We start from the raw sequence: 17,070 nt of genomic DNA on the forward strand, positions 1-17,070 counted from the left end.
TGTACATCCAGTCTCTAATCAATACAGAGATGAACACAAATGACACTTTTCTGCATTACCTTCAAAAACCCCTACTGAACTAATGACACCATAAAAGACTGCACCTAATTAAGACTATTGTGACATCCAATAGGTTTCGAAGACAAAACCTTTGTGGGTATTTTGTTTTTGTTTCTATGTAATGTCTGTGTGGCTGTGATTATGAAAGTGTCTGTACATATGTGTATGTGTGTGGTAATGATATTAAACAATGCTATGTCCACCAATTAGTTTTTGGGGCCCCCAGTGGCCGAGTGGTCTAAAGTACTCTCAGTTACGGATCACTGCCATCTCACTTCTGCCTGTGCCGGTTTCGAGTCTCGGATTCAGCCAATGTGGGTATGTGAGAAAGCTTGCCAGTAGCTTCTCGTGGCCACCATGTATAGCTTATCATGTGCTGAAAAATGGCGTTAAACCCCACAACAACAACAACAACCAATTAGTTTTTATTTTGTATGTGTTTTAAACACTTTGAAGAAAGCAGAAAAGTTATTTTCTTTCATTCAGACATGAATTTCCAGTAAGTTTCCATAGGTTCATATGATAAGATAGCTAATTCTCAATTGAATAATACTGCTTTGGGGGGGGGGTATGCACACTGTCCCACTCTGGAACATGAAAGCCATTTGAGTTTTTTTTTAAAACAACACTGTCTGGGAATATGGCAGGTATGACATACTGAATATCCAAGGGCAATCAATTAGACATTAGTGATACTCTTGTCAGTAAAACCATCTATTTAGATAAGTAGAAATAATAAAATGTTCTGACTAATGTAGTAACAAAGTAATCTAATTATTATGGTGACAGTAACAACAATACTAAGACTGTAAATACACAAAAATACATACTTGTTTTGTTCTGAGTTTATGGAAAGAATGAGTTTGATATAGTGTGTGGATATATGTCAAGGTCATCAGGCCAAAATGTATTCATATGCCACATGAAATGAATTCTTTCCCCAGAGTCAGAAAAAAATACTAATGTGGTTTTGAACCTCCTCTTTGTATGCTTTCCAAATAATATTTAACGTTATCATGTGAATGCAAAGCATTACAAATCCACTTGCCTGGCACCTGGGACCAGTTCAAATTCAGCTCAAAGTTCACAAGGTACTTGTCTGCTGGCAAGATGGGAGACTATCTTGCCACAATATATACTGGGGACCAACAATTCAACTTTCTGGGGTAAAATTTATGTCTGTCAACAACCATAAAAAAATATAATTTATAGCAAAATTACACCATATTATTTCAATTATATTATTTGGAAAAAATTTAATTTATCCCAAGATAAATGAAAAGAAAATATCATGGCTAAAACAGACACAACCCAACACCCTCCCCAAAAATTAATTGGTCAGTACCTCACAGCAGATGAATATGCTGTGTGTATGAATAAATTGTAAACTTAAAACTGTAACTAAAGTGGGATGATTAAGCCCACTATAGCTGACATCCTATGCAAGGCTTTGTGCTGACATTCAAGAGCATGTTGATAAAAATAGGAAGTGATGACACTGAAGCCTACAATTTACTAGCTACTCTGTTGATATTATAGGCAGAGAAACTCTGCCAAGATATTTATGAGACAGGGTCAGTAAACATAAAACACACTTACTCAACAAATGAAAAAATATTTATTGAACTTGAGAAATATGTAACATCCAAACAGAAAAGAACTGCTCTTCTGAAAATCTAAGGAAAATTCAGTCTTAAAAAAGAATATATGCATTAAACATATTAACATACGCTAGTAAATAACTATATAAAAAAATTATATCTAATATTTTTCAAAAAGTTTACATTTTCTCATGCAGTCATAATAATGTGAATTTGTACTACTTAACCCTTTACCTCATAGAGCATAGTGACAAAGTGCAGCATGCTGTAAACAGAACACCTGTTACCTAGCCGACCGCATACGCATAGGCCTGCCTGTGAATTGTTAAGCAATGTAGTGATGTTACGTTTAACAGCAGTTTTAACCATTTTACATTTTTGGTACACATCTATTATATGTGGAAAAATTTAAGAGTAAAGTCCGATTGTTATAGCTGTGTAATTATTTTTCATGGAAGAATATTTTATGTGCTTTAAAATCAAGAGAGAACTCGTTCACTGTCATGTCAGTGAGGCTGCGTGACCAACCGTAGCTGCCATTTCCCCATACTCTAAATTTACATGTTTTTCGTCTGCGTCTACATCACTAAGTCATCTGAATTTGATAATCAATAAAAACTAATTGCTGCCTACCTAAATATCAGAGCCTTTACCTAAGTTATTGAATCTTTCGTGGTTGTGATTATAATTGTGAAAACTTCGTAAGTACTGAATGAAATCCTGCCTGTGAACTGTTAAACAATGTTGTGTATGTTACATTTAACAGCAATTTTAACCATTTTACCTTTTCGGTACATATATATTATTTGTAGAAAAATTTAAGAGTAAAGTTCGATTGTTACAGGTGGCGCTCACCAGATAATATGTACTTTTGAGAGAGTGACGTATGTAAGGTGAAGTAGTTTGCATTTAAAACGTGCACAGTGGAGAGAATGTTTGCATACCTCTATGCTACATTAATGTAATGTGGATGATATTTCTTTTGGATATTGTACTTTTGGAAATTTTACATGATTTAAGCACACTGCTAACTAAAATGACTGCTCCCTTGTGTTAAAAAATCAGTCTGAATTAGCCTAAAGTACACTATACATAGCAGCTATTAAAATAGGGAAAATGAATTTTGCCAGACTAGACAATACCAGCTTCTGAAAGTGCAATGAATGAATTACCAAATATATAAAATGTAAAAAAAGTTATCGGCTCTTTTTTTATACAATTTACCTCTGAAGTTCAGGAAGTGAAAATGACCAAGTAGAGCTAGCACTTTTTTGAAAGGTGCACATTTGAAGTAAGGCCAAGCTGTATACTCTATAACCCACAGTACACCCATCAATCATACACCAAAATAAAGGGAATTAAAGGTTCTTTGCATTATACCTAAGATATACAAGGTCATTTTTAAATAGCCAGTATAACCAGTGAGGAAAGCCGGGGATATTCTTTTTCTTTAAAATCCTAACCCTGTGCAAAATGCGAAACTGTATAGCGCCACCATAGCTGTGTAATTATTTTTCACGGAAGAATTTTTTATGTGCTTCAAAATCGAGAGAGAACTTGTTCACCGTCATGTCAGTGAGGCTGCGTCATCAACCATAGCTGCCATTTTCGATACTCAAAATTTACAAGGTTTTCGTGTGCATCTACATCACTAAGTCATCTGAATTTGATAATTTATAAAAACTAATTGCTGCCTACATCAATATCAGAGACTTTACCTAATTTATTGAATCTTTTGTGGTTGTTATTCTAATCGTGAAAACTTCGTACGCACTGAATGAAATCTGCGGCTGCCATTTTGGAGAGTGGAGATTACGACCCTGTTACTTTAAACAGCAGATATCGACCAGTGCATGAATAGCGACCACATGATCTGACGTAATTGTCATTTGCAGAAATGAATGTAGTATCTAATAGGCGGGTTTTCCCCGAAGGTGGCGCTACGAAAACTAACTAAAAATGGCTGATGTTTACAGCCAATGTCAAAAGGAACTTCCATGCAAATCTTGTAGAGGCGTCAAAAGGCGCTTCCATGCGAATGGAGTAGAGGCATCCAAAGACGCTTGCATGAGGTAAAGGGTTAAGAAAGTATTGACAAATAAGGAGTAAATAAACAATCGGCTAGTCAAAGACTGTTTCAATGCATATTACCAATTTTAAGAAGATAGGTGATAATTATCAACAAATTAACCTTAGATTTCCTTGACAGGTGTATTTGGAAATAAAAGGTACTCATTTCTATTTATCAGGCACCTGGATTTTGTTAAAAGATTTTGCAATGTACCAAAAATGTTGAACCTCAAGTGGTGTGTTAGATTTTCATCCACTGTTTATATGATATTTACAAAAAACCTATACAATCATACTTATCTTTGACAGATAAATAAGATGTAAAAAAAAATAAGTGTTCACAAATCAACTCTCAAAAGTCAGCTTGTCAAAGATTGCTTTGATGCATGTCACAGATTTCAAGGTGACATGTGGCGGGAAAGCAGACATGAGTGGACATATAACTCTTTTGTAACTCTAATTACTGACATAACGTTTTAAGACAAATAAAATAAAAATATAACTTTATTTTTAAAATGAATATAACACAATCTCCTGACATCATCCCATATTTTGTTTTACCTTTTCTCTTTTGTTATGATATTATGTTGTCATATTTTGAGGCAAGCTGAAATCACCCAAGGAAAAGTTCAATTTTCCAGTCAGCTGGTAAAGCTCACTTTAATAAAATATGTAAAGCCGTGTAATAGCAAACTATTCAAAATAAAATCAAAGCCCTGTAAGAGCACACTACTTAAAAAAACATTGAAACTCAAGATAAATAAAAACATTTCTGTCCTTCCCACACCTGTTTATTTTATTATAACCTGTTTATCATCTTACACCTCACCTGTCAGGAACCCTAGGAGCAAAACAACTGGTTGTTGACATAACACATAAAACATTTTCCGGTCCAAGCTCCACCATCCTTCTCTCTATCTCTTCCACATCTGTCCTTAGTTCATCTCCCTCAAGTTTATTCTCTATGACTACAGGATCAAAACCTGAAATTTGGGACCACTGATTTAAAAAGGTAATGGAAGCAAATTTAAACTCCTGAAATGCCTGACATATAGTATTAAAAGATAGATCTAGCAAGGTGATACTTAAAACTATGTTCACTGCTTTATCAGGAATATGCAGCAATAATAATAATAATAATAGTATAGCTGGATGAAGTAGCATCACAAGTTAACAACCATTCTGGTGCAAGATGACAGCAATATCTTTATGTTCCATTAAGTGTTGCTCAACTTGTATACAGCAGGGTTAAAAAAATTACCTCAGTATAAGGGAGGGTGCAAGTCACTGAGGAATCTCACAAAAAATAAGAAAGTATGCCATCACTGCTGGACAGTGAGAAAACCATGTGAGGTCAGAAACAGGCTGTATAATGAAAGACAACTTGTTTTATAATCACACTGGGAATAATTGTCAGTAAAGAAATTTTCTAAACAAAGTTGCTCACTTTTTTATGTGAATTAACTTTATTTTCAAGATTCCCAACTTTAAAAGGATCATTACCATTAATCAGGATGATTTTGACACCCTCCATGTAAAGGCAAAAATACTGTATATTGCATCTCTGCTTTTTATTCTTGTTGATTCCCAACAAAACATGATACTTTTTTTTAAATCTAGGGATATTTATTTCATGAAACAAACCATCAATGTCAAAACTCCATTTTTTTATATTTATTTATCTATTAGCAAAATATGGATGCTGTGATTTCATTGCAAGTTATAGTGAAACTTCTCATCCGTGAGGAAATCTCTAAGTGCCAATTAAGGAATTTTAAGTTAACTACAAACTATGAATCATATCTATGAAACAAGCATCTTATTTCACTAAGTATTCATTTCGCTTGGTTACCTTGCTGTCTTTGATCACATCTGCATACATGCCAACCCCGAGACATGTATAAGTGTAATTTTTGCTAACACAATTGGCAAAAAGGCGTAATCTGAAAATGTGTAGTCTATATATTACTGACATTTTTACCACTACTCTGTTGAGGCTACAACAGTGTAGCTACCATATTATATGCCATAATTCAGTACACCATATGAAAGGTTTCAATTATTTCCACCACTAACCTGTATCGGCAGGTCAAAATACTTAGCAGAAATGGGTAAAATCCAAGAGGATCAGAACCAGAATGCAAACACAAAAACATTCTGAAAACTTATTTATATTCAACAGTCATTTTAACTAGATTCCATGTCTATAACTTTTGGTAAATGATCATCAAGTCCACATACTCTGTCATCAATCCAACTGCTGTATTGCTTTCCCTCTCTCATTCTTCTTTACAAATTTCTAAAGCTGTGTTGAATTGTCCTTATTCTGATCGTACAAGTTTTCAAGTTTAAACAGAACAAGTTGCTCTAATAAAAATTTCATCCACAAATCAACCCATAAAAGTCAATTTCACATAATATCTGGCACCATTGGTATCTGGTACATACTGGTCCACTAACTATATTCATTACCAATATAATGAATCTATGAGGTTTCATACGAAAGAAACCCACCTGTTTTCTTGGAAATGGATCATTTAGAAAACTTGGAATGTACATGTAGCTCTGTGATGAACAATTAGCTCTTATGCTATTCATATGCAGCAGCCTTTCTATTTAGAATATTCTCAATTTTTGACGATGAGTGGAATTAAAGTGATGGTGATATAAATCACAAACACAACTTGTATTACTTTATTTTTATTTTATATTTTAACGTACTAGAAAAGCGTAATACAAACAAAGGAAAGCATAAGATGTAATTCAGTGAAAGAAAGCATAATGATTATGCCAAAAGCGTAATGGTAGGCATGTATGCATTTGTAAATGAGTAAGCTAATTTAAAGTAGTTTCATTATATTGCATACATAATAACACATGTATTTATGATAGTGTTTGATTGATCTACTGAAATGACTTGACCTGATGCATGACCAGGGCCCTTTACCTGGTACAGAGGTAGGATTGACATGTCTGTTAACTTTTCTTTTATAGCAGTCCCTTTATTTGATTTGATACAAATGACACAGTTAAATTAATAACACAAAGCAGGTCTGCTTTTAATGGAGTGCAGCTATACAAAAAATAATAATGCAAGTCAGATATCAAAACAGGGTCAACATTTAATTAGGTTCTCACAGAAATACTCATGGTATGGTAGATGGTAGCTGTTATGGTAGATTGACCTATTTTGAAGTTCAAATACAAGATGGCAAATTGCATTTAATATGATGATTACATAAAAGCATTAATTTCATTGTACATTCTTGCAGCTGCAAAATGAACTTTAAAAAATCCTTGGGTTGTGTGGTAAGAAATGTATTCCATTCAAACAAATGGCAATCTTAGTAAATATTAAGTAAATACAAAAATGTGTTACCTGCTGTAATAATGGACTTAATACACGACTTTTGATCAATTCTTGGCCATAGAACATAATGAGCATCTGGGCGTCTGTGTCGCAGGGTCAGCATGCATAGCACTAAGCTCATTCCAGTTGCCATGGGAACAAGAAAACAACCAGCAACTGATTGAACACCTACAGATGGATAGAAAATCTGAAAATCAGTTTCTATGGATCACTGTACAACTAAATTCCAATTTAACTCTAAATTACCTTTATTCTAGTGTTCCCACACAGATTAAACAAATGAATTCATTACACTCAAAATGTTTAACACTTTTTCTAGAAATACCAGTCCTCGTGTGACAAATATTGAAGCAAAGTAATAATACTGAAATGGAGTTACCCTACCATATAATAAGAATGAAACAGAGTTAGCATACCCTGCAATAACAATGAAACAGAGTTACCCTACCATATAATAATAATGAAACAGAGTTACCCTACCCTGGGATAATAATGAAACAGTTAGCCTACCAAATAAGTATACTGAAAAAGAGTTACCCTACCATTTATAAAGACTGAGTAAAAATACTGAAATAGATTTATCCTACCATGTGATAATAATGAAATAGATTTACCATACCATCTAAGTACACAAATAATACTGAGATAGAGTTACCCAACCAAGTAAATCCAGAGTAATAATGCTGTAACAGAAATACCCTACATTGTAATAATACTGAAACTGAGTTACCCTATCAAATAAATACACAAAGTAGTAATCCTGAAAGTCAATCTGCCAAGCAAATATAAAAAAGTAATAATACTGAAATAGAATTATAGCACCATGTAATGATACTCAAATAGAATTACCATACATGCAATAATATTGAAATAGAAGTACCCTACATGTAATGATATTGAAATAGAGTTACCCTACCAAGTAATAATACTGAAATAGAATTACATTACCATGTAATGATACTCAAATAGAATTAGCCCACTTTGTAATAATACTGAAACTGAGTTACCCTACCAAGTAATAATACTGAAATAGAATTACATTACCATGTAATGATACTCAAATAGAATTAGCCCACTTTGTAATAATACTGAAACTGAGTTACCCTACCAAGTAATAATACTGAAATAGAATTACATTACCATGTAATGATACTCAAATAGAATTAGCCCACTTTGTAATAATACTGAAACTGAGTTACCCTACCAAATAATAATACTGAAATAGAATTACATTACCATGTAATGATACTCAAATAGAATTAGCCCACTTTGTAATAATACTGAAACTGAGTTACCCTACCAAGTAAATACACAAAGTAGTAATAATGAAATAGTTACTCTACTAAGTAAATACAAAAAAAATATAATACTGAAACAGAGTTACAGTACCATGCAATGATACTCAAATAAAATTACCCTACATGTAATAATGCTGAAACAGAGTTACCCTACATGTAAAAAATACTGAAATAGAGTTACCCTACCAAGTAATATTATTGAAAGAGTCATTCTATACTGAAATTAGAGTTATTCTACCAAGTTATAATACTGACAGAGAAGTACCATACCATGGAATAATAATAAAATAGAGTTATTCTACCATGTAATAATATTGAAATAGAGTCATCCCACCATATAAATACACAACTCATGGATGCTGTAACATCTGGACAAAGTTGTACTTTTTCAGAAACAAAAGTCTAAAGGTCTTTCCTGAAAGATGTGTGTACATGGTGATCTATTCTGACATTAGGGTAACACTGAGATTTCTTATCACATTTCTAAATGGATTCTACCTGACTTGTTATAGGCCTACTCACCTGCAATTTTAATGGCATCTAGTGCCAAACTGTTTGTCAACTTATTGATAATACTTGATCCTGCTGCCTTGGGTTGGATTGCTGCTATGTCACCTGACCTCCCTATACCATGGCCCAATCTAAAATGCCTCCGTGCAACCAGGCCTGAGAATATCCGGGATTCCCGTTCACCAACTCCACAGTTTCCAGGAAAGTTGTTACTGTCCATGGCTGCCAGTTCTTGCATAAGAAGTTCAATGGTGAAGTCATCCCAACCTTCATCTGGCAGTTTTCTCTGTAAAAAAGAAGTACATATATTCAAAATATTTTGGTGAGCATATAATCTCCTTCGACAATCACTCACCAACTCCCGTATAAACTCTTTGTTATTTATTCTATGACCATATACATTTACACGCCAAACCACAAAGAATATAATCTTTCTTCTAACATGCAAGATGTTTGCAACTGAATATTTTGGCAAAACCACTGATTTCAGAAAATGAATGAATAACCCACAAGATCTACAACAAAATCAATGCAAATGTCACCAACCACTTCAATTCAAAGTCCACACCAAGCGTATTTTGCAGACATCTCAGATCAAAATGGCGTACTACTATGTCTCACCATGGTTCCCAAAAAGGACAGATAGTGACATTTAATTTACTGATGTGATGTTTCAGCCTTGATTCATTTTCAAAGTTTAAAATAATTGGTATCAACTTGTAAACACATTTACATAAAAAGGAAACATTGAATCACAATGAATCCGTCTTGTTTACATTACTTTACAGTAGGTAGCACAGACCAGTTCAGACACACACAGCAGAAGACAAACAAAAGGAAATAATCATGCAACATCATTTTATTACATGTATAAGCTATGGATGACTAAAGAAAAATATCCATTTTGGAATATTTACATGTATCAATTGCATTATTCCATAGATAACTGACTTAGCGTTATTTTGAGACCACATCTTTGGGTAAATTTGGACAGCCATTCATGCAAGCTGTAATGTCTTGAAATGATTATCACAACCAATAAATTTGTTATAAAATGCAAAAGGAATGCCATTGATCAAACAAGAATATTTCAGACACAGGCCCAGGCCAGGTAGCTTAAAAAAATTGCTTGTCTGGACTTAAAATCCACTTGTTAAATAAGACCATATATTTTTTCTAATATTTGGACACCCCCTCACCCCCAAAGGTCAGAGCCTAATATTTGCGATATAGTTCATGAAATTGATGTAGAGGGGCTTACAACTAATGAGACTTCCAACAGTGTCATAATTTCTTCATGGTCAGGTGTGAAAATCTGAATAATTGTGGCATACACCTCTGCTATTGTGATCTCTGCCTGTATATCTTTAGCTTTGCCTTTCAGTATACGTACGGTCTATGTATTTCATCACAATCTGTAGAGATGTATATTAGGTATCTTGGAGTAGCTTCATTTTCTAAGCAGTGAAAAAGTCTGCATGTTTCTTGATCAAAGTCAAAAAGAGAAATGAAGTTGGACAGGCATTGTTTTTTTTAATGCATGTAAATTACAAGAAGACTGCTCCTGTGGCCTAGTGGTTAGAGCATCAAACCTCGGAAGTGGGAGGTCGTGGGTTCAATCCCCGGCCGAGCCATACCAAAGACTTACAAAAATGGTACTAACAGCTGCCTCGCTAGGCACTCAGCATTAAGAGGTTAGTGTTAGGATTTGTTGGCCTGGTGTCAGGATAATGTGACTGGGTGGGACATCATGCTACATGACTGCGGCATGATGCCCTAGTGCTAGACATCACTATAAACTGCCACACTGCAGACATTATAGCAATATGACTGAAAAATTGTTAAACTTACATTAAAAATCATAATCACACAAATTACAAGAAAAGGTAGGTGTAAGTTATGTAAATTAGTTAACAAGACAGTGCTATAGATGTGTCACAATTTAAAAAAATCATTATCAACAGAACCAGCTGCTACCAACTCTTTGAAACGAATAGACTATAATGTAATGCATTAAATTATCCAAGTTTTTATTTGGTGAAAACCATCCTATTGGTAGCATTTATAAGTACTAATCCCCTAGCTTACCTCAACTGCTAAACAACTGCACAGGTAGTGTTCATTATATTTTGTCAGTTTTGCATTAACAAGTCAGTGTGAGCAGGCTCATTATTCCTGCAGAACAAGTAAGTGCTAATTATAGGTGACCAATAAAATACACAGAATTGAATTAGTACTGCTCTACAATCACAGGCAATGTAATTCTCTGTACACAAAGTTTACAGCTTTCAATACATTTCGGTAGACAAACTTCTCAAGATGGTAAGACCTACAAATGACAGTATTAATAATTTACCAGCATCTTTCAAGTACATCAGAATGAAAATGATGCACTATGCTGACAGGCTTGTTTCTTTTAGGCCAATTAGATAACGCTTTTTTAGGAGACATGTCTGTGGGCAACTCACTTAAAATATTGGATGGGCTGGATCGAGATTTAGAAGTATGCCACGTACTTACCATTCTATATTTGTTTTAGCTCTTAAAGCACTTGGGATAAAATTACAATAATAAATATATTACAGAAACATAAAGGTGGTTAGCAAGAACTGATACAGAGAAGAGATGATCTCTATTGTAATCAGATCTTTTAGAAACTGTCAAAACAAAGTTTTCCTTACAGAATGATTCAGTCAAAACTATTTTCATGAAGTAAATTAATTTTAATGTGTATGCATTGAAAATAAATTGAAAGCTAAATTTAAAAAATGAATAATATTTGTATTACTGAAGAAGTGGTAGGCCCCAGTAAACAAGCCAAACATGGAAAACAGAAAGTTACAACAGGTACAACAACTTCATTCATAATAATTTTATTTTAATATTTTGTTTTATGATGAAATCTCACTTAATAGCATGTGTCTCATTACATTTTGTCCAGTTACAGTTTAACTTAAGTACATTTCATCAAGTTACAGTTTAACTGATAACATATTGCATAGTTGCATTTTAACTTAGTAATTTTCTTTGGTTAAATTTTAACTTATGGTCATTTTGGATCGAGTTCATTTTGATGAATGCAGGCTGATACAGACCATGGTTAGTTCGAATCAAATCACATGGTACATGGTAAATATTATATAATAAAAAAAACAATGGAACACATATTTCTTTTATTTTATTACTTATTCCTTTTTGTGCATATATAGTAAGATAATGTACAAGTTTAATTTTCAGCTTATAAATCTACATACAGTATAACAATTTTTATGTAAAGATCTACTGGTGTATTTTTCAAACTGTTTCTTGTCCAAATCAGGGGTTTCCATTTAAACACATATAGTACCCTGGGAAGGCAGTTTTTCAAAAATATATGCCAGAGTAATTTTGATTTCACTGAACACACCCTAAAATTATAAGAAAATTCTACATTTTATCTATGGGTGAGTAGCCCATATTAAAAGTGTCTTCCCTGGGTCCCAGATATATTTTACTGGAACAGCCCTTAGAATAAAATAGATGAGCTATCACATTTAGTTTTTAAAAACAAAATAACTTTTCAATGTTTATAATAAAGAAAACATATATAGTTCTTCTTTGAATTAATATCTATGAAAAACATTTTTAAACTTTTGATAAATCAGGATGTTATAACATGCTTACATCAAAATTTTAAGTATATTAATTTCCTCATGGCTTTTGTTGAATTTTCATGAAAATCATGTTTTCTCTGCATTATATTTACCAAATAAATATTGTTCAATGAGTTATTGATGAGTAACACAATATTAAAAATGTAATTTACTTTTATTGTTCACTTTTTATCATTGCAAGCGAAATCTCAAACCTTACAAACCAACTTATTTTAATTTCATTCTAACTTCTGAAGGGGCCCCCAAGAGGCTGAGTCGTCCAACGTGCTCACCATTATGGATCACTGCCATCTCACCTCCGTTAGCATGGGTTCAAGTCTCAGGTTTGGCCAATGTGAATATGTGAGAAAGCTCACCCATAGCTTCTCATGTGTCGGTTGTTCTTTTCGAGATTTTCCCAGGTTCCTCCTTCACCATTTATACTGGCTGCCATGTATAGCCTATCCTGTGCATAAAAATGGTATTAAACCCTATAACAACAACAACAACAACTTCTGAAACTTTTGCAAATATGAATAAATCAGATATTTCATTTAAATCACATATTAGATGAAATCCATTAAAAGCTGGATTTCTGAATAGACAGATTATTGTATCAATACAAACCACATATTCCCTAAATATAACCCCACCCTAATTATTGCCCCCTCCCCTTTTCTGAGAACAGAAAATTTAAAAGATACAATGCAAGACATGTGCTTTTCAATACCCATCTGCTTAAGATCCCTGACTACAACAAAAAATGATGTTGCAGCAGTCTCAGTTGATCACACTGTTACAATGTATATATCAATGTATAAATAACTTAAGTCACGGGCATACATGTAGTGTTAAACATAACCAGCAGCTGGATGCATAGTTTAAAGTCTTACCAATCCTGCTTCAACCAGCTGCTGAATGGGAAAATGTGTTAATTAATTGATCAATTTAACTGTGCTGATATTTACCATGACTGAATTCAGTGGCAGAAGACCCCCAGATGTACATGTGGTCATTATAAGAGTACATAAAAAGAACACCATTATTGTACTCTAATAAATGCCCTGAATTAAAAAATATTATAATGCCCCCAGGGGCTTAATTAGGGAATAATGGTACATAATAACACTTCCATGTACTCAAAGACTGCAAAGTTATTTAAAGTCAGCATTATATTTTGTGTTCTATAATGGTAAAAAGAGTGCTTTAATTTTAGCAGCATTGATCAAACAGGTTAAGCAAAGTGATGGTAAGATCATCACACTATTAATGTTTGCAATTAAATTAAATTAAAGGCAATCTAATCAAAGAAACATGACACAATTTTGATTAATTAAATGTCATTAATTATTATGGTTGCAAAGGATAATTATTACATTTTTAGTACTGGGACTAGAGTACAATCAAACGGAAATATATATTACTTTAAACCATAATAATAAATGGTACATCATTTCATCATTGATATTAATAGATTAAAATAGCAGTGTATACTTTATCTTTCAAGAGGGATAACACCACCATTTTCAGTAACATTTTATTTTAGTATCTAGTACAATGTATAGTAATATTTTTCTACACAAGTCTAATAAAACTACTCATACACCCAGACCAATATATGTGTGTGTGTGTGTTTGTGTTAACAAATTTCAGCATTGTAAGTATATAATTTCCCAATAGAAGAAAGAAAACTACTTAGATTTTGCAATAAGGTGAATGAATTGCTTTTAATATAAAACTATGCAATTATACCACATACAATATAGCTTTAATTTCTTTTGGGACTGACCACTGAATGCTTGGGGGTGGGGCAACAAAATTTTTTTCAAAATGGATATAACAGGTTTGAAACAAATTCTAACAAATCATGGACCATCCCCTAATTATCAAAAATAAATGGTCGGTCCATGACATGACATGTGTCAGGAACATGAAATTTTATAACATTTCAAATGGTCTGAATCAGCCTGTTCTATTGTTTAAATCAGCGTACCCCAATTTTGATTTTTTTACATTCTGATTTTAAATCAGCAATGAAATGATTGGGGTCAACATGATTAGGCATAGGATATAAATAATAAAATACCAATTTCTGCCAATGACCCAGTTTGTTTTTAAAAGAAGAGGCACTGAGTAATTATAAAAATCAGTTTTGAACTGTTTCTTACTGATACTTTCGATATGACATCATCACTGGCATTCTACCAAACACCGCCATATTAATTAATTTGAGTAGATGATTGACTTGCATCCTTCCTTTTATAGCTTTATCTTTGATAGCGAAAAAAATACTTATAATCTGCTATTTTTATTTTAAAACTAAATATTTCTAAACGTAATATGTTGAAATGTAAAGAGTTTCCCAAACTCATTTTGAGAAATTCTAATGATAGGCCATGTCAAGTGGTAACGTGGGAAAATGATTTGGCATTCCTTAAAGGTATGATATTAAGTCAAACTTTTAATAGGGATATACAGTTGAATGACTGAGCTAAATATTGGTACCAAATTTATTAAGCTACGCAAAGCATAGCTTGAAATATCGGCATTTATTCTTAAATATGTCGCGCGAGCAATGAGACAAGTGTCCTGCCTTGTAGTTATTATATAGTACATGTATGACAGGTCAATTGTAAGCAACGATACCACAGGCGCTCAATGCAAGCCAGACGTTGAGAAGAAAAAAAATCTGAAGGTAAAAAATCAGAGTGACAAAAATACCTTAGATTACTCAATGACCCTTTCTGACATAGGATTCTCTCTATCATACTATGTAAGAGAGAAGGTACATAACTTCCAAATACTTCATTCCACCCATGACCCTCAATTTCCTTCTATTTCCGTCTTTAAAGGCACACGAGCATACTATACGGCTTGTATTACTCAAGAGATATTATCTATTCCTGAAGCCAACATTGACTTTTCTGCGCTGTATCAAACTGAAGTTACGGGCTCCGAAACATGCGATTTTTATTAATTTTTACTGCTGTCAGAACGGGTCATGGGGGGTAATCTAAGATATTTTTGTCACTATAATTTTTTCCTTCAGATTATTTTCTTCTAAAAATCATACTAGCGTCAAGCACCTGTGAACGATACGAGCCCCTGTGTAAAAATGTAAATCTAGCTGCATTATTAATTTAAATATTAATGACTGACTTGTGCAAAACAGAAAGTTCATTGTGTCGTACATGTTGCATGAGATGCCTGATTTTATTTTCATGAATTCGCTTGGCTTGACTTCCCATTTGTATGTATGACGGCGAAACAAGTTTCTCGCAAAAAGCTAGAGTTTCAGAATTCATTCTACTGTTTATATATCTAAAAATGAAAGCAAATCAAACTCCAATCTACTGAGATTTGGTTAGCGGCCAAAAGACTATGGAGGCCGCCATATGCTTCTACACTAATTTAACAGAACTGTTCAATGAATAGCAACTTGTCGTTAACCAGTCAAGTACTTACTCGTTCTAAATTATTTCACCAAAAACCATACGTAAGTAACGGATAAAAATTGTTCATTGATGCCATATCCGGAAACAGAAAAATCTACCATTTGCATTCAAAACGTCTACGGACGAACTGTATGTATTTTCACTGTAATAAAACAAATCTTACTTACTACTGCGATTGGGGGATGATGACGAGGAATTTAGGAGAGAGAAAAAGTACGAGATAATAATAATAATAATAATAATAATAATGTTGACATTCTTTTGAAGCTCTACACAGTTTACAATATTAGATAACACTTAAAAACATATGTAACGACAAGATTACATAAACAAATGTTATGAAATTATAAAACAAAAACATGCTGAAAATAGGTAATGATGTAAACATTATAAAGTCTTTAAGTCTGTTCTTGCAGTCGAAGATCTAAAACAAGAGAGTTGGTTAAATTATTTTGTAATTTCATGGGCATCATTGTCATCAAGAGAAACACGTCGTCTTTCTATTTCTTAAGTTCCTGATATTATTAAAATTATATAGTATGATCAAGTAAAACATAAATTGCAACAACAATCAGTGATTCATGCTAATTTTAACAGGACTATTATCAACACAGACTCATAAAGGCACCCACTTTGGAATATGAAATCTGTTTGACATTCAACATCCACACAAAGTTTTTACAGATGATTGTGGTCCACATTAAAAAAAAAAAAAAAGATATATACCTTATGTACTCGCTTGCAAGTAGAGTCCATTTCCAACTTCGCATAACTAGATCTGACGCATAATGCGCCGGAAGATCTATATCTATGGAGTTTGTTAGGAGTAATCATTAGAACAAACCAAATAGACCGTTATGTGCCAGCGCATTATGTGACGGCATATCAGGATCTATGTTGTTTGCAGTTCGACTCGAGTTACAAGCGAATATATACAATACCTTCTGTGGTTACATAATTTTGGTTTGAAAGTGTCAAAATGGACAAAATTATTTTCTGATCAACGACAGAAGCTGGCGATCTGTTAAGATGAGACCTATTTGAGTAGTTGACGTTAGTCGTCATGACCCACTC

General features: G+C 33.3%; 1 protein-coding gene across 2 annotated transcripts in view; it reads right to left on the reverse strand.

The window, feature by feature from the left end:
- Nucleotides 1-15,935, reverse strand: part of LOC149795827 (O-phosphoseryl-tRNA(Sec) selenium transferase-like) — a 52,000-nt gene extending 36,065 nt beyond the window's left edge. For both annotated transcript variants that reach the window (XR_016422418.1, XM_089965726.1), the window contains exons 1-4: nucleotides 15,733-15,935; nucleotides 8,922-9,195; nucleotides 7,111-7,269; nucleotides 4,561-4,714 (exon numbers count right to left, since the gene is read on the reverse strand). Coding sequence is in view for 1 of the 2 variants with exons in the window: in XM_089965726.1 (XP_089821852.1) it covers nucleotides 4,561-4,714; nucleotides 7,111-7,269; nucleotides 8,922-9,195; nucleotides 15,733-15,846 (701 nt within the window). In the remaining variant the exon portion in view is untranslated. The remainder of the gene's footprint in view (nucleotides 1-4,560; nucleotides 4,715-7,110; nucleotides 7,270-8,921; nucleotides 9,196-15,732) is intronic.
- Between the last annotated feature and the right edge of the window lie 1,135 nt (nucleotides 15,936-17,070).

Source organism: Sinohyriopsis cumingii, chromosome 7 (assembly GCF_028554795.1).
Source record: "Sinohyriopsis cumingii isolate HCF-2022 chromosome 7, ASM2855479v2, whole genome shotgun sequence".
NCBI classification, from domain to species: Eukaryota; Metazoa; Mollusca; class Bivalvia; order Unionida; family Unionidae; genus Sinohyriopsis; species Sinohyriopsis cumingii.